This window comes from Pseudophryne corroboree, chromosome 6 (assembly GCF_028390025.1).
Source record: "Pseudophryne corroboree isolate aPseCor3 chromosome 6, aPseCor3.hap2, whole genome shotgun sequence".
NCBI classification, from domain to species: domain Eukaryota; kingdom Metazoa; phylum Chordata; class Amphibia; order Anura; family Myobatrachidae; genus Pseudophryne; species Pseudophryne corroboree.
In genome coordinates this window covers 342068942-342095763 of record NC_086449.1, presented here as the reverse complement: position 1 = coordinate 342095763, position 26822 = coordinate 342068942, and the positions used below count along the sequence as shown (strand labels likewise).

At 45.5% G+C, this 26822-nt stretch overlaps 1 protein-coding gene and 1 pseudogene across 2 annotated transcripts in view; both read left to right on the top strand.

Moving 5' to 3' along the window:
• The window catches only part of PARP6 (poly(ADP-ribose) polymerase family member 6), a 135684-nt gene that overhangs the window by 39112 nt on the left and 69750 nt on the right, over positions 1 to 26822 (top strand). For both annotated transcript variants that reach the window (XM_063926490.1, XM_063926489.1), the window contains exons 3-8: positions 16886 to 16963; positions 18339 to 18433; positions 18729 to 18789; positions 19084 to 19174; positions 22701 to 22767; positions 23152 to 23301. In XM_063926490.1, the coding sequence (XP_063782560.1) occupies positions 16886 to 16963; positions 18339 to 18433; positions 18729 to 18789; positions 19084 to 19174; positions 22701 to 22767; positions 23152 to 23301 (542 nt within the window). The remainder of the gene's footprint in view (positions 1 to 16885; positions 16964 to 18338; positions 18434 to 18728; positions 18790 to 19083; positions 19175 to 22700; positions 22768 to 23151; positions 23302 to 26822) is intronic.
• Positions 12364 to 12482, top strand: LOC134938928 (5S ribosomal RNA; annotated as a pseudogene).

Genomic DNA, 26822 nt, shown 5'->3' with positions numbered 1-26822 from the left:
AACCCCATTGGACAAGGGACTCCCATCTAAACCATGCATGGTGATACACCTACCCAAGGCTAACTGAGGAATACCTAAGGCCTTGGCCCACGTTAAGTCCATAAAGTTCCCTGCAGCTCCACTGTCAACAAAAGCCGACACCGAGGAACAGAGGCTGCCAAAGGAAACTTTAGCTGGGACTAACAGTGAATTATTTGAGGAGATAAGCTGCAGACCAAAGTGAACCCCCTCACAATTCACTTGGTCGAGGCGTTTCCCGACTTGTTCGGACAATTACGGGCAAAATGTCCCTTACTCCCACAGTACAAACAAAGACCAGAATTTTGCCTTCTGGTTCTTTCTTCAGGAGACAGCTTGGAGAGACCTATCTGCATGGGCTCCTCTAGGTCCACAGGAATGGAAAAAACACCAGGAGTAGACCCGACAGATGCTCCTTTTTCAGCCCTCCGCTCTCTGAGACGACGATCAATCTTAATAGAAAGCTCCATGAGTTTATCAAGAGTCTCAGGAGCGGGATACTGAAGGAGACTGTCTTTTATAGACTCAGATAAGCCGAGGCGAAACTGACTGCGCAGGGCTGGGTCATTCCATCCACAGTCGTTCGACCAACGGCGAAACTCGGTACAATAAATCTCTGCGGGATTCTTACCCTGTCTGAGAGCACGCAAATGACTCTCGGCGGATGCCTCTCTATCAGGGTCATCATACAATAGCCCTAAAGACCCCAGAAAGGCGTCTACAGACAACAATGCCGGATCGTCAGTTCTTAAACCAAAAGCCCAGGTCTGGGGATCCCCCTGAAGTAAAGAAATAATAATTCCGACCCGCTGAGATTCCGTACCTGAGGAGACTGGTCTTAAACGAAAATAAAGTTTACAAGACTCTTTAAAATTAAAAAACTGCTTTCTATCCCCAGAAAAACGGTCAGGCAAATGCATTTTTGGTTCAGGAACGACCCTCGGGGAAGTCCGTAACAGATCTTCCTGTGACCTCACCCGAAGGGATAGATCCTGAACCATCTGAGTAAGTTCTTGAATCTGACTAACTAGAAGCTGGCCAGGATTTGGCCCTACACCAGTGGGATTCATGAGGCCGACAAATCTTCCAAACTGAAATAAGGGAAAAAATCAAACCCTGTTTAATTTTAAATTTTAGTCTGGCCGGTAATAATGTTATGATACCAGTACGTCTGACCAGAGGTGATCTTATGACGGAGGTCAGAGTACTGGAATGGAATGCTGGTTACGGGAGCAGGAAAGCCTAGTAACCCCTGGCGCCCTAACTCCGTTGTCTCGCCCGTGTTATCAGAAATCCCCTGCGAGACTATGGTTGCTTGAGCCCATGGCAGCCGCGTTTGAAGGGCGGATTATGTCTGCCCAACTCCGATGCCCCCTCAGGTCTTAATGGGAGACAAAGGGAAATCCGAGACAGGGTGATAACAAGGGGCCCTCTGACTAAGCAACCAGGCCAGGGGCTACAAGCTAACTAACTTAAACCAGAAGTATGTGCGGACAAACCGCCAGGGAAAAGGACAACCAAAAATCCACGAATCCGTTACTCCTATCCAGCACCGCTGGATACCAGAGTGGATTTGTGGGAGCGGAATCCTCCGCAAAAGCTCCGAAACACAATATAACCAAATAATAAATAGTAAGCGGTCAAGCCGCAACACACGGCTACGCCGCGACTCACGAACACCACAGGATGTTAAAGGTGCTCGGTCAGGACTCCAGGAAAAGATGACAACTTCCGAGTATTGGACCACTGAGGACAGGAACGACCGGATAGACAGGACTGGAAAACTCTCTGCAACAGACACAGCAAACAGGAAGCTATTACCGGCGTCTGTGAGAAGTCCAGAGAGTGCTTTTAACTGGGAGCTCTCCAATCAGGAGCCAGACAGGGTAATTAACAATCATGCCGTGCAGCTGCATGCTGCACGGCCAGGATACCAATGAGGTGATTAATCTAGACCCAGCAACGGGGAACGCGGTCCGACAGTGGCGTCCCCGTTGCTAGGGTCTGAGCGGCTCCGTGCGTCCGGCGTCTAGCGTTGCTAGGGAGGCGGCGGCTGTCCGCATGCGGCGTCCCTAGTTGCTAGGCGCCGGGCCGCACTGACGGGCGGACCCTCGGCGCCTAACACAATGGTGCTGGAAATGCACCTGCAGCAGGCCTTCCTTCAGTACCATGGATGGCTAATCAACTGGCCCAATCTTCCCTCATCCCATCCCAGAGGATGCAGCACCTGGGAGCATAGCTGGATGCAAGAATACAACACATATTCCTCCCTCAGGACCACATTACAACATTGCAGTTGTGCATCTGCAACTTGCTGTGCAGCCCTAGGGTATCAGTTCGTTCAGACCCTGGGTTACATGGTCTCAGTGTTCGACATGGTGGAATATGCTCAATTTCACTCCAGGCCTCTTCAGCGCCTGATACTCATTGAATGGACGGGGCTACCATCTCAAATCAAGTCCTTCCATCTGGCCTATCTCTTCCCTCCAGTGTCTCTCCTTTCCAGAGTACTGCAAAAATTCAAAGAGGAGGAAAGACACACTCATACTGGTGGCCCCAGCATGACCCAGACGCCATTGGTTTACAGGTCTGATTGATCTCTCAATAGACGAGCCCTTCCCTCTCTTTCTTTATCTGGACCTGCTCTCCCAAGGGCCCTGCCTTCATTTGGACCTATCTCGCCTGTCTTTGACGGCATGGCTCTTGAGACATCCCTCCTAAGAGAAAAAGGTTACTCCAGTGAGGTGATTCAAACTATGCTTCAGGCTCGAAAACCAGCCTCTTCGTAACTATGACCCTATGGTTCTCCAGATCCCTAGGTTATTGGCTTTCCTGCAGGCAGGACTTGCCAGGGGTCTCCGTCTGGCTTCTCTCTAGGTCCAGATCTCAGCTTTGTCCATCTGGTTCCAGAAGAGGCTGACTCCTCTGCTGGATGTGCGTACCTTCCTTCAGGGGGTCCTCCGGATATAGCCTCCTTTTGTCCCTCCGATAGCTCCTTGGAACCTATCTTTGGTGCTTCGGGCCTTACAGCACAGTCCATTTGAACCTTTGGAGATGGTTGACATCAAATGGCTTACCGCCAAGACTCTTTTTCTGATAGTTATTGCCTCAGCCCATAGAGTCTCTGACTTGGGAGCTCTCTCTTGTTGCTCCCCATTTCTGATATTCCACCTGGACCAGGCGGTCCTTTGGACTAAACGTGGATACCTACCTAAGGTAGTGTCTAAATTTTATATCAATGAACCAATTGTGGTTCTGGCCTTCCAGGAACCTGGTTTCTCACCGGAGGAAGCTTCATTGGATGTGGCCCGGGCTCTTAAGATCTACGTGGACCGAACTAATTTCGTTAGAAAAACGGATTCCTTATTCATCCTCTATAGATTCCATAAGCGGGGCTGGCCAGCTATTAAACAAACATTGGCACGTTGGCTTTGCATGACCACCTCACAGGCTTAAACACAGGCTGATCTGCCTGTTCTGAGTACAGTATCTGCTCATTCTACTCGCTTTGTGGGCCCTTCATGGGCAACATGCTGCGGAGTGTCTGCTGAACAATTGTGCAAGGCTGCTATGTGGTCTTCTGTCCACACATTTCTTAGGTACTATGCCTTTTATACGTTTGGCTCTCAGGATGCAACCTTTGGCTGCCAAGCCTCCTTTCAGCTTAGGAGCTTTCCCCCCTATAACAACTGCTTTGGTACATCCCAAGCTTAACACTGTAAAGACCATGGGCCCCCGAAGAAGAAAAGAAAGAATTATGGTAAAACTTACCTTTGTTAACTCTTTTTCTTAGAGGTCCATGGGATCCACAGGGCGCCCACCCTGACTCAGTACGCTTCAATGCATTGGCTTTACGGTCACCAGTTCCCTTCTCTATTCTATGAGAGTGTGATTTCTGTGTCTGCCATACTTTCTTCTCTCCTTCCTCCAGCTCCTGCTTTGGGCTTGTTAACTAAACCTGATGTGCCTGAGCATGGGTGCGGGGTATGAAGGCAGAGGGGCCCACTGCATCTTGGGAGCCTCACAAAGCTTTATTGTACGGTGCCAGTCCTGGTCTCTACCAGATCATACCCAAGGTTAACCTCCATAGACCTTGAAGAAAAAGAATTAACAAAGGTAAGTTTTACCATAACTCTTTCTTTTTCATATAAACATTAATGAAGAGGGACCAAAATGGTATAAACTTATTGCTATTTTTTACTTTTGGAAGCATAAATTAGGAATCAGACTAATGTTGGTTGAATTCTGAGCATTTGGCCAAATCTCTTTACCGCTGGTAAAAATGAAATCCTAGGATTAGGCTGAATCCAGATCCCAATCCTGGATTTCATGCATCCCTAACTAACATTTGTTAAAAACAACTTTAAATGGTTGAATAGTATTAGTTTTTAGTCAGCTTAATTCTTGCCTGGGGGGCAATCTATACGAAGTGGCCCAATTATACATTTTCTGGTTGCTTGACCATTTAAAAAAAAAAACTCAATTTATGTCAGTTATCTCCTCTATATGCTAATAGTTCAAACCCAGTAATATTTTTTTTACTTGCCTTCTTTTCGAAATAGTGGACATCTTTAAATCATGGCAGACAGTGATTTCCATGTTAGACATTTACACAAATGCAAACATCTCAGGACTAGGATGTGGTAGAGCTTTGGAACAATGGGGTAATTCAGACCTGAGGACTCGCTAGCGTTTTTTGCAGCACTGTGATCAGGTCAGAATTGCACATGCGTATGCACCGCAATGCGCAGGCGCGTCGCACAGGTGCAAAGCGGATCGCCGCTCAGCGATGGGTTTTTGCGAAGAATCCATTCGCACGGGCGATCGCAAGGTGATTGACAGAAAGAAGCCGTTTGTGGGTTGTAACTGACCGTTTTCTGGGAGTGGTTGGAAAAACGCAGGCGTGTCCAAGCGTTTGCAGGGAGGGTTCCTGACGTCAATTCTGGTCCGAACAGGCTGAAGTGTTCGCAGTGGCTGAGTAAGTCCTGGGCTACTCAGAGATTGCACAAGATCTGTTCGTACAGCTCTGCTACACATGCGTTCGCACACTTGCAAAGCGAAAATACACTCCATTATGGGCAGCTACTATCTGTTCGCAGCAGTGCAAAAAAACCCTAGTGAGCGATCAGGTCTGAATTAGGCCCAATGGCCCTAATTCAGTAAGGATTGCAAATTCTGCAGAATTTGCAATCCTTTTGTTAGCATGCTGGGGGCCGCCCATCGCAGGAAAGGCCGCACAGCATGCTGAACGCCGACTCCCCCCCCTTCAACAAGCAGAAATTATGAATGCATCGTAATTTCTGCTTGTTATTAGAAATTAAGGATGCCTCCTGCTGGTGCAGCTTAGCTGTGTCCGCAGGAGGCCTGCTGCCATGTTTCCTATCGCGGCGTGTGACGGCACGCAGCCGCATCGATCATGCCCTCACCATGCCCTCGTTCGCGTTGCTCCGTCTTCGCCCTGGAATTGCCGCCCCCTCTCCCACCCCGCAACCGCCTCTGCCTGTCAATTAGAAAATGCGGCACATGCGCAGGACGGGCACTGTGCATGCGCCTGCTTCTTTTTCTTCGTTTTTGCGGTTGGATCACACACTGCAATCCAACCTCAATTAGTCCAAAAACCATTGTTCTCAGCAAAGTTTGTGTTACATTTTTGGTTTGATACATAGATTACCTTATTTCACTTTAATGGTGAGAAAGAAGGCTCAACAAGAACAAAATATTTGCAAAAATATGACTTTTTGGGGTGCCATTATCTCTGCTTGGAAAGAATATCAGGTTTAAATTTTGTGAGAGGTACAGTATTGTGCAAAAGTTTTAAGCAGGTGTGGGAAAAATGCTGCAAAGTAAGAATTTTTGTGAGAGGTACATATGTACTAGTACTTTGTTACCAAAAATGCTGTAGTCTGAGATTTGTGTCCTACTGTTTTAATTAGATTTTGAAAATTACGTTTTTAAATTGTTTTACCAACTTTAGGGGGGTTTTCAGGTTGGATTGCTTACCCTGCTAAAAAGAAGAACCTGCAATTCTTTCTTTCATATGCTGGGGGCCGTCCATCGCAGGGCAAGGGCGCCCAGTATGCTGAATGTCCTGAATTGCGGTCTCAGCAACTGTGGATGACCCCCTGCAAGGCAAGTGCACCGCCGCCATGTTTTCCTTCGGAGCGGCAGCATGTGACGCCACCCAGCCACCCCAAAAACAGCGCAGACTCTCCCCCATTCATATCGACCCGCAACGCTGCGTTGCCGCCCCGTGAACACTTCTGCCTGTCAGGCAGAGGCGTTTGCAGCCAATGCAATCCAATCGCATTGGCCGAGCACGCACCTGTAGGACAGGACATGCGCGTGCGCATTGGGGCACTCTAGGGCAACTGCAAAAGCAACTTATTAAATCAATCTATCATATCAGGCAGAAGGCCTAGTGTGATCAACTACCCAAGGTGTGCGTATTTCATAGCACGACCACATACCCAAGATTGGTATATCTATCTAATAAAATGGTCCCTGTTGTTACAAAATAGTTCTATGCACGATGATGTATGGTGAAACAGATACAGGATAGGAGAAAAAAATAGTCCTGTTCATGTGGTTAAACAGATCATCATTGCACCAGTCATCATTGGTGATGATTGATGTCATGTCCTGTGAGTTATGTAGTAATTTTGGATTTTTTTTTATTTTTATGTCAGAAATTAGCATATCTGTCAGTAAGGCAGGGATATGCTGCTGTCAGCAAGGCAGTGTTATTCTGCTGTCAGCGAGGCAGGGATGTGCTGCTGTCAGTGAGGCATGGATGTGGTGCTGTCAGCGAGGCAGTGTTATTCTGCTGTCAGCGAGGCAGGGATGTGCTGCTGTCAGTGAGGCATGACTGTGGTGCTGTCAGTGAGGCAGTGTTATTCTGCTGTCAGCGAGGCAGGGATGTGCTGTTGTCAGTGAGACAGGAATGTGCTTCAGTCTGCGAGGCAGGGATGTGCTGCTGTCAGTGAGGCAGGGATGTGCTGCTGTCAGTGAGGCAGGGATGTGCTGCTGTCAGTGAGGCAGGGATGTGTTGCTGTCAGTGAGGCAGGGATGTGCTGCTGTCAGTGAGGCAGGGATGTGCTGCTGTCAGTGAGGCAGGGATGTGCTGCTGTCAGTGAGGCAGGGATGTGCTTCTGTCAGTGAGGCAGGGATGTGCTGATTTCAGGGAGGCAGGGATGTGCTGCTGTCAGTCAGACAGGGATGTGCTGCCGTCAGTGAGGCAGGAATATGTTGCTGTCAGTGAGGCAGGAATGTGCTGCTGTCAGTGAGGCAGGGATGTGTTGCTGTCAGTGAGGCAGGGATGTGCTGTTGTCAGTGAGGCAGGGATGTGCTGCTGTCAGTCAGACAGGGATGTGCTGCTGTCAGATAGGCAGGGATATGCTGCCGACAGTGAGGCAGGGACGCAATGCTGTTAGGGATGCAGTGATGTGCTGCCATCAGTGAGGCAGGGATATGCTGCTGTCAGTAAAGCAGGGATGTGCTGCCGTTAGTCAGGCTGCGATGTGCTGGTGTCAGTGAGGCAGGGATGTGCTGTTGTCAGTGAGGCAGGGATGTGCTTCTGTCTGCGAGGCAGGGATGTGCTGCTGTCAGTGAGGCAGGGATGTGTTGCTGTCAGTGAGGCAGGGATGTGCTGCTGTCAGTCAGACAGGGATGTGCTGCTGTCAGATAGGCAGGGATATGCTGCCGACAGTGAGGCAGGGACGCAATGCTGTTAGGGATGCAGTGATGTGCTGCTGCCAGTGAGGCAGGGATATGCTGCTGTCAGTAAAGCAGGGATGTGCTGCCGTTAGTCAGGCTGCGATGTGCTGCTGTCAGTGAGGCAGGGATGTGCTGTTGTCAGTGAGGCAGGGATGTGCTTCTGTCTGCGAGGCAGGGATGTGCTGCTGTCAGTGAGGCAGGGATGTGCTGCTGTCAGTGAGGCAGGGATGTGCTGCTGTCAGTGAGGCAGGGATGTGCTGCTGTCAGTGAGACAGGGATGTGCTGCTATCAGTAAAGCAGGGCTGTGCTGCCGTCAGTCAGGCTGCAATGTGCTACTGTCAGTGAGGCAGAGATGTGCTGTTGTCAGTGAGGCAGGGATGTGCTTCTGTCTGCGAGGCAGGGATGTGCTGCTGTCAGTGAGGCAGGGATGTGCTGCTGTCAGTGAGGCAGGGATATGCTGTTGTCAGTGAGGCAGGGATGTGCTGCTGTCAGTGAGGCAGGGATGTGCTGCTATCAGTAAAGCAGGGCTGTGCTGCCGTCAGTCAGGCTGCAATGTGCTACTGTCAGTGAGGCAGGGATGTGCTGTTGTCAGTGAGGCAGGGATGTGCTACTGTCAGTGAGGCAGGGATGTGCTGCTGTCAGTGAGGCAGGGATATGCTGCTGTCAGTGAGGCAGGGATATGCTGTTGTCAGTGAGGCAGGTATGTGCTGCCGTCAGTGAGGCAGGGATATGCTGCCGTCAGTGAGGCAGGGATGCAATGCTGTTAGTGATGCAGTGATGTGCTGCTGTCAGTGAGGCAGGGATATGCTGCTTTCAGTAAGGCAGCGATGTGCTGTTGTCAGTGAGTCAGGGATGTGCTGCCATCAGTGAGGCAGGGATGCAATGCTGTCAGTGATGCAGTGATGTGCTGCCATCAGTGAGGCAGGGATGTGCTGCTGTCAGTAAAGCAGGGATGTGCTGCCGTTAGTCAGGCTGCGATGTGCTGCTGTCAGTGAGGCAGGGATGTGCTGTTGTCAGTGAGGCAGGGACGTGCTTCTGTCTGCGAGGCAGGGATGTGCTGCTGTCAGTGAGGCAGGGATGTGCTGCTGTCAGTGAGGCAGGGATATGCTGTTGTCAGTGAGGCAGGGATGTGCTGCTGACAGTGAGGCAGGGATGTGCTGCTATCATTAAAGCAGGGCTGTGCTGTCGTCAGTCGGGCTGCAATGTGCTACTGTCAGTGAGGCAGGGATGTGCTGCTGTCAGTGAGGCAGGGATGTGCTGCTGTCAGTGAGGCAGGGATGTGCTGCCATCAGTGAGGCAGGGATGCAATGCTGTCAGTGATGCAGTGATGTGCTGCCATCAGTGAGGCATGGATATGCTACTGTCAGTGAGGCAGGGATGTGCTGCTGTCAGTAAAGCAGGGATGTGCTGCCGTCAGTCAGGCTGCGATGTGCTGCTGTCAGTGAGGTAGGGACGTGCTTCTGTCTGCGAGGCAGGGATGTGCTTCTGTCTGCGAGGCAGAGATGTGCTGCTGTCAGTGAGGCAGGGATGTGCTGCTGTCAGTGAGGCAGGGATATGCTGCTGTCAGTGAGGCAGGGATGTGCTGCTGTCAGTAAAGCAGGGATGTGCTGCCGTCAGTCAGGCTGCGATGTGCTGCTGTCAGTGATGCAGGGATGTGCTGTTGTCAGTGAGGCAGATTGTGCTTCTGTCTGTGAGGCAGGGATGTGCTGCTGCCAGTGAGACAGGGATGTGCTGTTGTCAGTGAGGCAGGGATGTGCTGCTTTCAGTGAGGCAGGGATGTGCTGCTGTCAGACATGTATGTGCTGCCATCAGTGAAGCAGGGATATGCTGCAGTCAGTGAGGCAGGGATGCAATGCTGTTAGTGATGCAGTGATGTGCTGCCGTCAGTGAGGCAGGGATATGCTGCTTTCAGTGAGGCAGGGATGTGCTGTTGTCAGTGAGGCAGGGATGTGCTGCCGTCAGTGAGGCAGGGATGCAATGCTGGTATAATGTAGAATAGAGAAGAGTCTTGGCGCCAGCCAAATCAATAAGCTGCAGCCCGACTGGTCAGAAGGGTAACCCCAGTACCCAAACAGAAGCGTATTGAGAAAGAATTAGACCAGAAGGTGTGCGCTAATCTGATAGGAGTAAATAAAAATGGTACTTCCCTTACAAAACCTCAACGTTTCGGTCCTTGTTCGGACCTTTCTCAAGGTATTAGCCAGTCTCTCAAAGCAAAATCAGGAAAACAGCAGCGTCAGTGTCAACATCAAAAGCAGATACCGGTTCCTGCTTTTGATGTTGACACTGACGCTGCTGTTTTCCTGATTTTGCTTTGAGAGACTGGCTAATACCTTGAGAAAGGTCCGAACAAGGACCGAAACGTTGAGGTTTTGTAAGGGAAGTACCATTTTTATTTACTCCTATCAGATTAGCGCACACCTTCTGGTCTAATTCTTTCTCAGGGATGCAATGCTGTCAGTGATGCAGTGATGTGCTGCCGTCAATGAGGCAGGGATATGCTGCCATCAGTGAGGCAGTGATGCAGTGCTGTCAGTGAGGCAGTGATGTACTACCTTCAGTGAGGCAGGTATGTGCTGCTGTCAGTAAAGCAGGTATATGCTGCTGTCAGTCAGGCTGCAATGTGCTGCTGTCAGAGAGGCAGGGATTTGCTGCCCTCAGTGAGGCAGGGATGCAATGCTGTCAGTGAAGCAGGGATGTGCTGCTGTCAGTGAGGCAGGGATGTGCTGCTATAAAACAACAGATATGGTCCTTTGGAGAAGACAAAGAACCAAAAAAAGCAACTATAGGCCTTTTTCTGGGAACATGCGATCATGTGATCAAGCTCTCGAAGCGAAACGTGCATCACTTCCTGTCCAGGTGCCCGAACTTCCGGTCGCACGAACCGCGGCCGCCGGTGCCTCACTCCTCGACTCCTGCCCTGTCCACTGATCTGAGGGTCTCCTGAAGAGGTTGGGTAAGACAGCCATCGGCCCTTGGCCGAAAAACGGGTTCTCCCTGCCCAACCGCGGCTCCCCCTTGCTTTCCCACAGGGTTCACCATGTACTTCCCCATCCAATAGAGGAAAGCAGTTAAATGTATGGTATATGATATACCTATTCAGTCATATCTTTATGATTATTATACATAACATCCTGGTGCATGACTATTGTATAAGGGTGGAGAAGGAGGAACCCTCTCACAAGGGACAGCTATAATTTGCAAATTATCATATATGCTATAATCAATCTTAGTAAAATAAGGATATTATTATACTATAGATACATCTTCTATTGTCCTGATCATTATGGGCACCACAAAGCCCTCCTGTTACTTAGGCTGTTTGGGAGCACAATTGTAATAAGATGTTAGGGTCTCCTGTTCTGTGCTGCCACGTCATCATGGCAACCGGGAGACAAGTGCTAGCGGAGTAACCTGAGCGTAGCTGATACTCCGGTTCGGGTCTTTTGCTGTGCAGTGGTTACAGGCTCTGTGCACGGCAGGGGATCCGGTGCTGGTTTTTGTGCTCACAGTCTGTGAGGTCTGAGTGGGGCGTGGACAGCACCTGCTATATAAACCCTCTTCTCAGGTTAGGCAGATGCTGCTGAATCTTTGTTGGTTAGTCAGTTCCTGAAAGCTAGCTAGTACTGTGTAAACTTTGTATTTGTTTGTTGCTTACTGCAAATAGGCCTTGGGATTTGGTATTACACTCTGCCAATCCAGACCTAGCAGTAAGACTGGAGTCAGTCGTTTAACCTGCTGGGGTTCTTTTGCTACTCTGTGAACCTAGCAAGTTTGCGGCTGTATTCTCAGACTTGCCTGCCAAAATCCTTTCTCACTGTGCAAGGTGTTCAGGTGTCAGTTTAGTGGCAGTAAGCTGAACCAGTGCACTGCAAGTGAGGACTAGGATTGTGGAGACTCTCCTTGTGTCTATTATTCCATCTCTGACCAAGGAGTTTACTGCCACACCCGTTGGTAACCCTTTAGGGTTTTGCTGTTGCCCTTAGCAACAGCATTTCGGGTTCTCTACGTATTAAATCACTACATCTTGCTTCTTTCCATCTGAGCATTCCTAATACTAGGGAGACACCCAATTTCTAAGCCTTTGGGCTTCTCTGTTCACTTTGTGTTTATTTTGTTACCCTATCACCTTCTGTGTATGTAATGTCATATTCCCCAGTCTGTCTGTGAGTTCATTTGTTTTGCATCCCTCACCGTTCAGACACCAGTACATTCCTGCTGGCACTGGTGTGCATAACATAAGAGTCTATTTTTTGGTAATACCTATTCCAAGATTCTAAAATCAGTATTATTGTTCAAAGTTTGAATACCACTGACCAGATCTCCCAGCAAGAATCTCTAAGCCTACTACCTTATTATTATTATTCAAGCCCCCCTGTTACTTAGGCTGTTTGGGAGCACAATTGTAATAGAGTCTATTTTTTGGTAATACCTATTCCAAGATTTCAAAATCGGTATTATTGTTCAAAGTTTGAATACCACTGACCAGATCTCCTAGGAAGAATCCATAAGTCTACTGCCTTATTATTATTATTAATTTCTGACCATATATAATCTAATATTCATTTATTCTGTGATTGAAATCCTGGGTCCCAATATAATCGGAAAACGGTGCGCCTAGGAGACAGATTTACCTACGGTCAGACCGCACTGAGTATGCCCAAACTCGTCTGATCTTGGAAGCCAAGCACTGCAGGGCCTGGTTAGTACCTGGATGGGAAACCACCAGGGAATACTAGGTACCGTAGGTATTTTACTCTCCAACAGTTAAAGCAATTTGGGACCCATTGTATCAACCTGATCTCAGGTCAATAGCATTCGTCAGATTATATCGGACTCGAGGTAGTGACCTCATTCATATAAAATCCTGATTATAGAGGATATGTATGAATTATCTCTATGGATGAGGGTTTATTTATTTTCGCTCATCTATATTATTATTTTGCCCATAATAGGTACATTGGTACTTGTAAATATTCATGTTCTTTAATCATTGATGCCAGCTATCGCTTTCTCTTAAAGTATATATCAATAAAAGTTATTTTTTAATAATTTCATCATTTCAATTTTTCAAGTGTGCCCAGGAAAAGGCCTATAGTTGCTTTTTTTGGTTCTTTGTCTTCTCCAAAGGACCATATCTGTTGTTTTATAGTTGTCATAACTATTTTTCTGGAGCACCACCAACTATTTGCTGAAATTATCATTTAAGTAAGCCTCTATGTTAGTTTAATAATAATACTTCTCAATTCACTGAACAAAATTATTGTATGTATCCTGTGCAGATTTATTTCCTTTTGCTAGGGATGTGCTGCTGTCAGTCAGACAGGAATGTGCTGCCGTGAGTGAGGCAGGGATATGCTGCCGTCAGTGAGGCAGGGATGCAATGCTGTTAGCGATGCAGTGATGTGCTGCCATCAGTGAGGCAGGGATATGCTGCTGTCAGTGAGGCAGGGATGTGCTGCCGTCAGTGAGGCAGGGATGCAATGCTGTCAGTGATGCAGTGATGTGCTGCCGTCAGTGAGGCAGGGATATAGAAACATAGAATTTGTCGGCAGATAAGAACCACTTGGCCCATCTAGTCTGCCCCTTTTTTTTTTTATTATTTTTATCTCTAACCTTATTTGATCCTTATTTCTTTGTAAGGATATCCTTATGTCTATCCCATGCATGTTTAAATTGCTCTACTGTCTTAGCCTCTACCACCTCTGATGGGAGGCTATTCCACTTGTCCACTACCCTTTCTGTGAAATAATTTTTCCGCAAATTTCCCCTGAACCTCCCCCCCTCCAGTCTCAGTGCATGTCCTCGTGTCCTATTGCTTCTCTTCATTTGGAGAATGTTTCCCTCCTGGACTTTGTTAAAACCCTTGATATATTTGAAAGTTTCTATCATGTCCCCCCTTTCCCTTCTCTGCTCCAAACTATATATATTGAGATTTCTCAGTCTTTCTGGGTATGTTTTGTGATGTAGGCCATGCACCATTTTAGTTGCCCTCCTTTGTACAGTTTCTAATGTATTAATATCCTTTTGAAGATATGGCCTCCAGAACTGAATACAGTATTCTAGATGAGGCCGTACCAATGACCTATACAGTGGCATTATTACTTCTTTCTTTCTGCTGCTGATTCCTCTCCCAATGCAGCCAAGCATCTGACTAGCCTTCCTCATTGCCTTGTTACATTGCTTACCTGCCTTTAAGTCATCTGAAATAGTGACTCCTAGATCCCTTTCCTCCTCAGTAGTTTCCAGTATAGTGCCATTAATACTGTATTTAGCTTTAGGATTTTTGAGACCCAAGTGCATGATTTTGCATTTTTTGGCATTAAACTGTAATTGCCAGACTCTTGACCATTCCTCTAGTCTACCTAGATCCTCAATCATTTGTTTTACCCCACCTGGTGTGTCTACCCTGTTGCATACCTTTGTGTCATCTGCAAAAAGGCATACTTTCCCTTTAATGCCATTTGCAATGTCACCAATAAAGATATTAAAAAGCACTGGTCCAAGTACAGATCCCTGGGGTACTCCACTGGTAACATTTCCCTCCTGTGAATGCACTCCATTTACCACAACTCTCTGTTTTCTATCCTTCAACCAAGATCTTATCCATTCAATAATCCTAATATCCAATCCCAAACTTTCAAGTTTATTTAGCAGTCTGCGATGTGGAACTGTGTCAAAAGCCTTACTAAAGTCTAGATAAGCTATATCCATGGCTCCACCTTTATCCATCACTTTAGTCACACAATCAAAAAAGTCAATAAGATTTGTTTGACATGATCTCCCCCCAGTGAATCCATGCTGTTTGGGATCCAGTAAATTGCCGGATTTGAGATAATCTACAACTCTTTCTTTTAAGAGTGTTTCCATCAATTTCCCTACTACTGATGTAAGACTCACTGGTCTGTAGTTGTTTGCCTCTTCCTTGCTTCCACTTTTGTGCAGTGGAACTACGTTTGCTCTTTTCCAGTCCCCTGGAATTACTCCTGTAGCTAATGACTGGTTGAATAATTCTGTCAATGGTGCTACCAGCACCTCTGGTGCTACTGTCAGTGAGGCAGGGATGTGCTGCTGTCAGTAAAGCAGGGATGTGCTGCCGTCAGTCAGGCTGCGATGTGCTGCTGTCAGTGAGGCAGGGATGTGTTGTTGTCAGTGAGGCAGGGATGTGCTTCTGTCTGTGAGGCAGGGATGTGCTGCTGTCAGTGAGGCAGGGATGTGCTGCTGTCAGTGAGGCACGGATGTGCTGCTGTCAGTGAGGCAGAGTTATGCTGCTGTCAGTGAGGCAGGGATGTGCTGCCGTCAGTAAAGCAGGGATGTGCTTCTGTCTGCGAGGCAGGGATGTGCTGCTGCCAGTGAGACAGGGATATGTTGCTGTCAGTGAGGCCAGGATGTGCTGCTGTCAGTGAGGCAGGGATGTGTTGCTGTTAGTGAGGCAGGGATGTGCTGCTGTCAGTGAGGCAGGGATATGTTGCTGTCAGTGAGGCAGGGATGTGCTGCTGTCAGTGAGGCAGGGATGTGTTGCTGTCAGTGAGGCTGGGATGTGCTGCTGTCAGTGAGACAGGGATGTGCTGCTTTCAGGGAGGCAGGGATTCAATGCTGTTAGTGATGCAGTGATGTGCTGCTGTCAGTGAGGCAGGGATGTGTTGTTGTCAGTGAGGCAGGGATGTGCTTCTGTCTGCGAGGCAGGGATGTGCTGCTGTCAGTGAGGCAGGGATGTGCTGCTGTCAGTGAGGCACGGATATGCTGCTGTCAGTGAGGCAGAGTTATGCTGCTGTCAGTGAGGCACGGATGTGCTGCTGTCAGTAAAGCAGGGATGTGCTGCCGTCAGTAAAGCAGGGATGTGCTTCTGTCTGCGAGGCAGGGATGTGCTGCTGCCAGTGAGACAGGGATGTGCTGCTGTCAGTGAGGCAGGGATATGTTGCTGTCAGTGAGGCAGGGATGTGCTGCTGTCAGTGAGGCAGGGATGTGTTGCTGTCAGTGAGGCTGGGATGTGCTGTTATCAGTGAGGCAGGGATGTGCTGCTTTCAGGGAGGCAGGGATTCAATGCTGTTAGTGATGCAGTGAAGTGCTGCCGTCAGTGAGGCAGGGATATGCTGCTTTCAGTAAGGCAGGGATGTGCTGCTGTCAGTGAGGCAGGGATGTGCTGCCGTCAGTGAGGCAGGGATGCAATGCTGTCAGTTAGGCAGTGATGTGCTGCCTTCAGTGAGGCAGGGATGTGCTGCTTTCAGTAAAGCAGGGATATGCTGCTGTCAGTCAGGTTGCAATGTGCTGCTGTCAGAGAGGCAGGGATATTCTGCCGTCAGTGAGGCAGGGATGCAATGCTGTCAGTGATGCAGTGATGTGCTGCCGTCAGTGAGGCATGGATGTGCTGCTGTCAGTGAAGCAGGGATGTTCTGCTGTCAGTGAGGCAGGGATGAGCTGCTGTCAGTAAGGCAGGGATGTGCTGCCGTCAGTGAGGCAGGGATGTGCTGCCGTCAGTGAGGCAGGGATGTGCTGCTGTCAGTGAGGCAGGAATGCAATGATGTCAGTGAGGCAGTGATGTGCTGCCATCTGTGAGGCAGGGATATGCTGTCATCAGTGAGGCAGGGATGTGCTGCTGTCAGTAAATCAGGGATGTGCTGCTGTCAGCGAGGCAGGGATATGCTGCCGTCAATGAGGCAGGGATGCAATGCTGTCAGTGATGCAGTGATGTGCTGCCCTCAGTGAGGCAGGGATGTGCTGCTGTCAGCAAGGCAGTAATGTTCTGCTGTCAGTGAAGCAGGGATGTGCTGCTGTCAGTCAGACAGGGATGTGCTGCCGCCAGTGAGGTAGGGATGTGCTGCTGTCAGTGAGGCAGGGATGTGAATCCCAGATTAAAAGTCAAATATGCCTCCTCCAGTCCATAGATTGCCCCATGCACAGCTTACGCTGACCCATCAAGTCCATATATATCTCACTGACCCCTCCAGTCCATAGATCTCTCACTGTCTCCATAAAAACTTACCATTAGTAGTGACACCTGGCTTCTGTGCACTGCATGCTCCTCCCATGCTGCTTACGCAAGAAGTGAACACAAATATTTTTGTAGGGCCAAATGAATGAACATAACGGTGAAGGTATACTGTGCATGATACCCTGCATGGACGATGCTCATTGTATATGTCATCCTCACTAGGATATTAAGGGACACAACTGGGCTGAAGAAGACTCTGATGGGGAAAACGAATGTGGAGAGTTCCTTTATGGAGTCCAGGTAAAATAACAATTTGTATACAAGAATTGTTATCAGTGTTAAACTTGACAAATATAAAGCACAGGTCATGTGTACAGTGTATACAACTATAAATAGCAAGGCCAGATGTAGAAATAAAGGAGCGTAAAGCGTACATCATAATGAGGGTCACCTAAATTATAATTCCAGGTGTAACAAAACTATAATATTTAGCTCCTGTTCTGTGGACTCCTTCTGGAATTGATACAGTAAGGAATGCCCAATTTTATATCGGAATGGGCATGAAAAAGTAATGTATTATTCGCATTGGGTGATGTATCAATGCATATTGTATTGAGGAAATTTTTTAGGATGAAAGAGGGTTGAATTTAATTACTTCGCTGGGACAGAGCTTGTTTACAATACAGTCCAGAGGAGACACTACCCACCAGAGGTGTCAAATCTCCTTTGATGTAGAGGAAAAGAGATACTTGGCATTCCAGACCTTTTAAACCCCAGGTAATTTAGTGCCCCTGTGGAAACCCCTCAGAGACACTATGGCCAGAAGAGTGTCAACTTTTCTTCCCGAAGCATGTTGTAAAAATGGTTCCAGGCTGATTACCGGACCAAATCTCCAAGCTTCAAACAGCAATAGAGATGAAAGCATAAGCCCCTGCTTGAGTGACCCAGGAACCCCATAACATAATCTTATACTCAATCCCTTCTGGTTTTGGCAGGTTAAATACCTCCAAGGGTGGGGGCCGAGAGGGAGCTGCAGTGGGTTTAAATATGAGAAATACTCCACAGATAGTGTTCATTGTCATGAAGGGATCTATAGAATCATGATGAAACCAAAATCTCAGGAAGAGACTTCATGTCCGACAGCTTCCACCTTGTCTGGGTGATATGAACTCCGTTTTCTCTCATTTATTTGTTTTATGAAATAGTTATTACTTTTGTGACTATTTAAACTATTATAATCTTGTAACCTTTTTTTTGTAACAATAAGCTTTGAAGATATTCTTGAATTAAATGCTCAGTTCTAGTTCTGGTTCTGTGTTTTATGACCCATGACCCCAAGAAGCCCATGTTACCTATTTTTCAAGTATAAATAATTGATTGTGCGGGTGAGGGCTGAAGCTTGCCCTGGGCGTGTCTCAAAAAGTCACTTCAGCTGCTGGTAGTGACCATGTTAATTAACCACACGCGCTGAGGTAACCAGAAAGCGTCACAGGCGGCGAGTCTCAGATTGTCGTATCTGGAGGATCGGCGCACGGAGTCCTGACAGATGCTGTCAACAATATCATCAAATAGTGGGAGAGGGGACATCTTGTGCATTGTCACATTGATCATTTTTATATACGATGCCCCTTGTTCTCTCACACATATCTGGTTCACTTGTTTACTCCACTAACAGGGCACGTGCTGTGCTGATCTGTACAGACACCCTCAGCTAGATTCAGATATTGAAGCTGTTAAGGAAATATACAATGAAAATGCTGTATCTGTAAGGTAAGTGGAAACACTTGTTCATTAATAACCATATTCCCACTTTCTGAACTCCATCACTAGCATGTTAACTTTATCTTTTGTATGTTCCTGACCTGAAGTTAGTCAGCTTAGGGTATGTATCACAAGCGTTTGTTCCAGACATATTGAATTAGTTGATGCTTATTAAAACATACATGAGTTTGATGTCATAGCCCTGTGTAACTATCATCAAGTGTGTGTTTCTGCTGTGTTGGCTCCTATCCTTTGTCCTGTATATTTCACATGTCGATTTTTATCCGCATCTTTCGTTTTACAGAGAGTATGGGACCATAGATGACGCTGACATTGACTTGCACATTAACATTGGCTTTCTGGATGTAAGTCTCTCTACCTCATTCACTTTTCCTTCTATGTTCTATCTACCATAGCTCCTTAGTTTATCCAGCTTTCTTACATATGCTTCCAGGTTCTAATCTTTATGTCTTAATTTCTATTAACGCACCACTATACAGAAAAGGAGACTGATTCATGATGAAACAAATAAAGACCTCTGTGGCTCACCATTCCCTTTCCTGGCCTAGTTTGTTTTCTTGTCCACATTGACCCTCCAGCTCTTATTCTTATCAACTTACTTTCACCTCACCCTCTCTCTTCCTCTCACTCTCCTGCAGGAAGAAGTGGCCACTGCCTGGAAAGTGATCCGCACAGAGCCCATAGTTCTACGTCTGCGCTTTTCCCTCTCTCAGTACCTGGATGGCCCTGGTGAGTAATCTCAGAACCGCCTTATTTTCTGCATGTTATATTTGTCTATCAATTGTGCCATGTCTGGTGTAGACCACTGCATAGCTTTCTTTTCATGTCGCTGTTATTAGTAGTTTATTCCCTTTTGTTCATGTAAAAATTGCACTGAGCAATGACATAAAAACATAAAGTGTACAGGATATAAAATTACATATCTATATACTGTATAGTATATTAATTTAGAATTACAGCATATACAAGTGGGGAGTACTGGGAAGGTGGGTAAAACAGCTGTCACTATATCCGCTTCAAACATTTTTTTCCATCGCAGTTTATCAGTTCATGACATGATAGAGAGAAATGCTAAATTACAGCAGCTTTCATTCAAAACAATGTCTACAAATGTTGGCTTGAAGAGACTCAAATTAATATATTTTAGCACACCACCATACATTATATCCCATAGCTCAGTTCTAAAGGAGATGTGTTTTCTATTATTACAGGGTTCCATTACTTTTTTACATATTTTACTTATTTTTCTATAGTGTAATAATATACAAATGTACACAAGAGGGGCTATATCATATGTATGTATATATGGCCAGATGGTCTTACTCTGCCAGCTGGTACAGAATGAGGGTCACTCATTATTACTGAGCGTCACAACTGGGCTTACTTCCTGGGGTGTAGGGATTCCCTCTCATTGTCAGTAACCAGCTGTCACTGATAGGTATATGTATTAACCTCTGGTATGAGGGAGAAGTGTTATCAGCCCATGTTATGTGCAATGATATCGCTTCTCCCCCATGTATTACTGTGGTAGTGTGTGCAAGGTGACAGGGGCACTGGGTGTTATCGGCAATGTATGAACGGTCAGTTGCACTGATCATTCCGACACCCGCAGCTATGGAGTTCGACAGCTGCAGGTGTTGAAGCTCATACACCACAGCCAGGAACGGCGCTGTCCCTGGCTGCGGCAGGTGCCGGCTCTGGATTGCTTGTGAGATCTCGTGCATGCCCAGTGAGCCGCCGGGGAGGAGAGACACAGCGCATCAGCACTAGACTGCTGCACTGTGGATGCTGACAGGTATCGCCGGAGGGGGGAGTTTTCACTCCCCCTCTCCAGCAACCGAGATGTTAATACAGCTCGGTGATAGTGATTCCCGCTTTGCCACGGTACAGAGGTGAATCGGAAAGAGTGATACCGGCATATGTGCTGGTATCATACATTTACCTTTGAGTCCTCCCACTGCATCGTAGGTGGTTAAGTCACCACCACCACCAGGCTCCTACACTGGCACATGGAACCGCTTTCTTCTGGTTATGTCTGATTATGCTGCTGCAACTCCTCCTGGATGGTTAACACCATGTAATACAAGCCTCAAGGTGGTTAATACAAAAAAAAAATGGGATCTCAGAGCTTCTTTAATTCAGTGGTAATGCATAATACAGAAGGGGGGAAGCCAGTGGGGTTGGGTGTAATCCCTACATCTCCCACCTAACATACTCGGGGCTGACTACTCAATCTGGCTGAAAATGAACTGCAGAGGGTGGCCAGATAGACCCTGGGACAGCAGTCTCTTTACTACCAATGCTGGACCTCTGAGGGCTCCAGTGTAGCAACTAGCTAGCAGGAACTCCCAGCTTGCTCCACAGCTCCTGAGTTCATTTCAATTTAGGAGGCTGCATGAGAAGACCCTCCAGCAGCTCAATTAGTGCAGCAGGTTTGGGGCTACATCCAAGCACTGCAGGAGTATTTTTTAAACATTTACTACAGATTTGTTAAATACATACAGTATACAGTATATATTGTAAATAGATATTTCACATATACACTGTTCTCGCTGTATCTAGTGCACAGCAACAGGATGAGTGCTCCATGGCTCTCCGGCACAGGGCCTATGCTCTTCAGTGTACACATTCTGGTCACATGAAAATATGCACACAAACACATTTATCCCTTCCAGCGCTGCAGCCAGAAGACACGGTCTGGAGCTGCAGTGCAAATACACTTAAAATACCTGTTTTTATTATAAATGGGTCTGCTAGTTACTGATTGAACCTCTCTAATGCCAGCTCCGCAGTTGCCAGTCTCAGTATGGTGCTGCGACACATTGCCTTTTAAAAAATAAATTTTTACACAAGATGACTGATTTAGAGTTGAATGTACAGATGGAGCCATGCTAATCATGGCTCCGTTTGCGAATGGGCACACCCAGCGAGGTGGACTGGTGGGAATGAATGGGACGTGCGTGCGTCGTAGATGCGCACGTGACCCATTCACTTTAAATGGGAGTGTCTCTGTACGGTCAGCGGTGGGCCGAGGCGCAGGCACCTAGGCACGGCACTCGCCCCTGCCTGCTATGCAACCACGCTCCATGAGTGTGGCTCCATCTGTATGTCTATTCTTTTGTACAATACACACATGAGCACCAAAAATGTGTAAGCATCTGCATAATGGTTTCTGCAGATCAATGATTTGCATTTCCTTACAACTCCAGGGTCCAGAGCTGAGGCAGGCAACAGTAGGAAAGTGTTGGCCATATACTGTTGGGATGTGTTCCCGTTTGTGCAATATAAGTAGACGTGGACACATCTACAGATGCACCTTGCGGATGCTAGAAGGCTATTGCTGTGATATGCAATGATGATAATGACTTTCAGCATAGTTTATACATAAACTGTTGTGTTTGTGCTGTACTTAGTTTATATAAAATCGATGGTGTTTGTATTGTGTATACTCAACCTACACATAGATTTTTTTAATCTATATTATACTGCTATATGTTCTGTGCAAGATAATGTTATTAAAGATATGATGTAACGTTCGTTATATAATTAAGATATACTATTTTATATATATAGTAGTCAGGTTTTAAGACTCTGTGATAGTGTAGGACCTGCATGAAGGTGGGGTACCTTGAAAATCGGTATGCAGGCTTCCGTGCATTGGCCAATCCACCAACTAAACACCAACTAAACCCCCATCCTTTATTTATTGAATTGTTGAGGATAAGTGAGTTTACCTTGGTGAGTGCTGGGTTCTCTGTTTGTATATATATATATATATATATATATATATATATACACATTACGATTGTGACTTTTATACCGTCTCGATATAGTACTGTTATACAGATAACTCAGTGGGAGTTAGAAATTGCTTAATGTGGTAAAAGAACAGAAATAGGTGCTATGTTATATTAAATAATTTAATATGGCCAAATAGTTTATACATTAACTAATAATGTGTCCAAATACATAAAACTAATTTATTGTGGGCTAAATTAATTTGCTAATTTTAATGTAATCCATTGGCTGATAACAAACAAACAAAACAAAAAAACATGTATTGAAACGTACTGGGTGTTTTGGCGTCTTGATGCTAAATGAGTTAATTGACCAGGTTTCCATCTATGTATAGAAAGGCAGCCAATCAGGAGTAGCTTCTCGTCTCTGATGACTGAGACAAACTGACCTCAAGTAAATGTCCCCCTTGGTCTGCCTCATACAACTAACTTTCCTTGTCTCTGCATGTTCCCCGCAGAGCCCACCATTGATGTCTTTCAACCATCAAACAGAGATGACTTTGGACTGGGGATTCAGTTAAAGAAGTAAGTGTAAGGGCGAGATGGGCAGAAGGAAACTATATGAAGGAGGAATTGTGCTTACTGGAAACACAGAATAATTTTGAGTTCATTATAAATAGACAGTGTTCTCTCTCTCCTTCCCTCACCTCCGCTCACTTGGTTTTATGTCACTTTATCCTTTTGTGATTTTACCAAAATACTGTCTCCCCTATGTTCCACTAATTACATGTGCTCTGATACACCTTTCCTTTCTCATATTTGTAACCTCTACTATGCATTAATCTAATTCCTTATTGGCATTTGCTTCATTCGTCTCGTTTGGCTTCCTCTCTTTTTCCATTTCTATGCACTGTCCTTACTCTATCCCACTCTCTTTTCTTCTGGGTACACCCTTTTATTCTACAAAAGGATCCTGTCCCTCTTCTCCTCTCATCAGTGGCGGTATCTCAGTAATGAGGTTTTACGCTCACAGCAGGAGAGAAGGCTGCGGTGGCTCAGAGTTAGTGGTAGTATTAAAAGATTTCGAGCTGGACTCAGCATCTTCTCCCCAGTACCCAAGTAAGCATCTTATTATCATTATTATCATTGTTGTATTATTATTAACAGTTATTAATATAGGGACTGCATAGGACAACGCACTCTACGTGGTCTTTTATAATACTTTACGCTACTCTTTAGGTCTTTAAACTTCCTTTATATATCTTATTACTAGCATTTTCTTCTAGTTGCCATCTCAGATTAGTGTTTTATAATATATCTCCTTAACTAATTACGTTCCGAGCTGTTTTGATTTTTTTATTTGGATATTTTACCTTAACTAAGGGATAGAAAAAGAAAGCGATATAACATGAGAGAATTTTGTGACTGTGACTCCACTTCAGCAATGCTGCCATTTCAGCAAGGCTACGAGATAGACCAAATTATTTCTGATTAATGGTTGCAATAAAGAAACATGTTTAATGTCAGTTGTTTCTAAAAAGTGGAGCTGTAAGATGACATTGATAAAAATGTGACTTGTATTTTTTAAACCAGTGATGCTCAACTCTAACCCTCTAGTTTTCCCAACATGTCAGCAAAATAGATGAACTCATCTGTGCATGAATAGAGAAATTCACAAACCGTGATCTGTTGGTGGTACTTGAGGACTTGAGTTGAGAACCCTTGCTTAAAACCAGTCTCCCTCATTGATTACAGCAGCCTATATGCTTTGTAGGAATACCCTTCATTCTTACTCTTTTTGTTTTTTTTGCTTTGACTCAAAACAAATCTTACACTGAAGAGTTGTAAGATTTTAAATTTGTAAATGACCTACGTTTACAAAATGAAAATCTTACAACTCTTCAGTGTTTGTTTTTTTTTGTGTACACAGAGTAAACCTGCTTTTAGGGTATTTCATCAATGTCCAACTGTACAAATCTTAGGAAGCCCATTCTGTCCCTTTATATTAATTAAACTTTTATTCTTTATTTTCTTGAAACTACATTTTTGCTTGATTTAGCCTCAGTTATGTCTGAAAGTAATTAGAAGGGTAAGGGGTCACGAATATCTGTATTATATGTTTGATGGTTGTGTGTTTGAAGATCTTTTATTGCATTGCTTAAAGTGTGCCTCATTTTATCCCGAAAACAAAATCTCTCTCTTTCAGTCTGCACACTCCTGCATGTAGGGCTATATTAATCAATTGCCTCACGCTTATAACCATGCAGAAACTAGAGTTTCCTCTTTTTTTTCTCTCAAATATAAGTTTTGTACCTATATATACAGTATATATACACATAAAAACTCAGTGGCTTGCAAAAGTATTCAAGCCCCTAAAAATTCAACAGATTTGTCTATATTACAGATAACACTTACACAATTGTTCCAGACAGTATTTTTATTGCAAGCTAGTAGGCTCATAAAGACACTTTCATTATTTGGCTGCAGATTATTTTTTTTAAATAAATAAAATCTGCAAAATAGTATGCATCAACCCTCCGGTATCACTTTTATGCAGGTGTAACTGTGAATGGGATGGCACCCTGCTTCACATTTTTTTGGGAATGTCCCAAACTCACACTGCTTTGGAAAGAAGTACATCACCAGTGTTATGATTCCATGCTGTGTCTCATTTCTGTTTGTGTTTCTGGCTATCTCCAAACAACCTGGAAGCTGGCTTCTATGTGTAGCAGCACACCTGTTTGGAATGCTTTGTTAGCTGACACCAGCCTGTTGTCTCTTGTGAAAATCAGTAGGCTGATGGACATGCAGCAGTACAGCTGCAGAGAGTTGGTAATTAGGGGAGGCTGGCTGTGCTGTGACTCTCATTGGCTCTTGTCTCCTATATATGTGTTGTCTGTCTTTCACTCCCTGCTGGTCATAGTTCCTGGTTTCAGCGGAAGTCCTTGTCTCTAGGTTATAGTACTAGCCATGGATACCTTTGTCTAGTTATACTACTACCATCCTCTGCAGTATTCCTGTGTCTAGCTCTGTGTCAGTCGCATAATTATCAGCTTCCAACTCTGTCTCAGTTGCATGATCTGTTGTGTTGCTTTTGTTACTTCTGCTAATATTACGCCTCATCTTCTTGCTATTCAATCTTGTGTTTCCTCTGTTACCTATATTGCCTGTATACCTTCAGTACTCCCACTGTTAGTGGCTCTATCTCTTTGTTGTTTGGTCTAACGTCTTTCTCTAGTGTATTGTCTGTTTACATACTTTATGTACTGCCCTCACCCGAAAGCTGCCTAGAGTTTGGGAGAGTGCTGTGTTTTAGTGTCTATTGTTTATCCTCCTTCTGTTCAGTAAAATCCTCTTCCTTATTCATACTCTAAACATGCCAAACATATTTCTCATGCTTTTTGGTCTCCTTCCTCTCCGCAGTATTGTTTTTTCTCTTGACTTGTATTTCCCAGTCTTCATCTTTTAGTTTAGTTTTAGTGTCTTCTTCTATACCGGCATTGATTAGGGTCATTCCAGGTTAAGTTTGTACTAACAACAGTGGCTTAAGTCTTGGTGGGATCCCAGTACCAGTTGGCATATAGAGCCTTAAAGGAAAAGCGGATATTATACAGTAGGTTAGAAGACCTGCTGGAGAGGTCTACAAGTCTTAACATGGGGTGTACAAAGGTCACTGTCCTGAAGACCTACGGAGAATACGGACTCGTCAAAGAAGTGGATCCTTCAGTTGTAACAACCAGACCCATGTTCCCCACGGCCCTTCTTACTTTCTTCTATGTCCATCCCTGATATACCCAAACACATGATCAGATCTGGCATATTTTGAATGTGTCCTGTTGTAAGATTTTCCTACTCATCTACCCTTAGCTTAATTGTTAAGAAAGTCTAGTTTTTTTTAAATAAATTAGTATATCTCCTGTGCAATCTCCCAATTCTTCTCATTACTTTTCAGCAATTTGGTACGCCTGGCTTTCATTATGGAGCATCCTCTCCATTCTCCCATGGCCTCTGAGCAGGTCTATAAGTTTGGCATGACTGTAGTCTGCCCACCACCTCTAGATTTCTCTATTGTTTGCTATGATAATAGTTATCATGTATGTCTCTTCCAGTAAACCACTGCTCTCTCCCACCATCTACTTTTTTCCCCTTTTGTATCCCCCTCCTTGCTTTATACATTTGACAATCTTTCAATAAATAAAGTTAGCAAAACAAGAAAAGGTAAAGCTTTTAAATTCTGAGCTTAATAGTTCACAAAATATGTACTGTCTTGAACAACCTGTGTAAGTGCAATTTGTAAATAAGAAAAGCCAGTTAGGGGATTGAACATTTTTGCAAGACACTGTGTGTGGTGTGCATGTGTGCGTGTGTGTGTGTGTGTGTGTGTGTGTGTGTGTGTGTGTGTGTATATATATATATATATATATATATACAAACAGAGAACCCAGCACTCACCAAAGTAAACTCACTTATCCTCAACAATTCAATAAATAAATGATGGGGGTTTAGTTGGTGGATTGGCCAATGCACGGAAGCCTGTATACCGATTCAAGGTACCCCACCTTCATACAGGTCCTACACTATCACAGAGTCTTAAAACCTGACTACCACACTGCTGCATCATCTGCCTGCTAGATGTAATG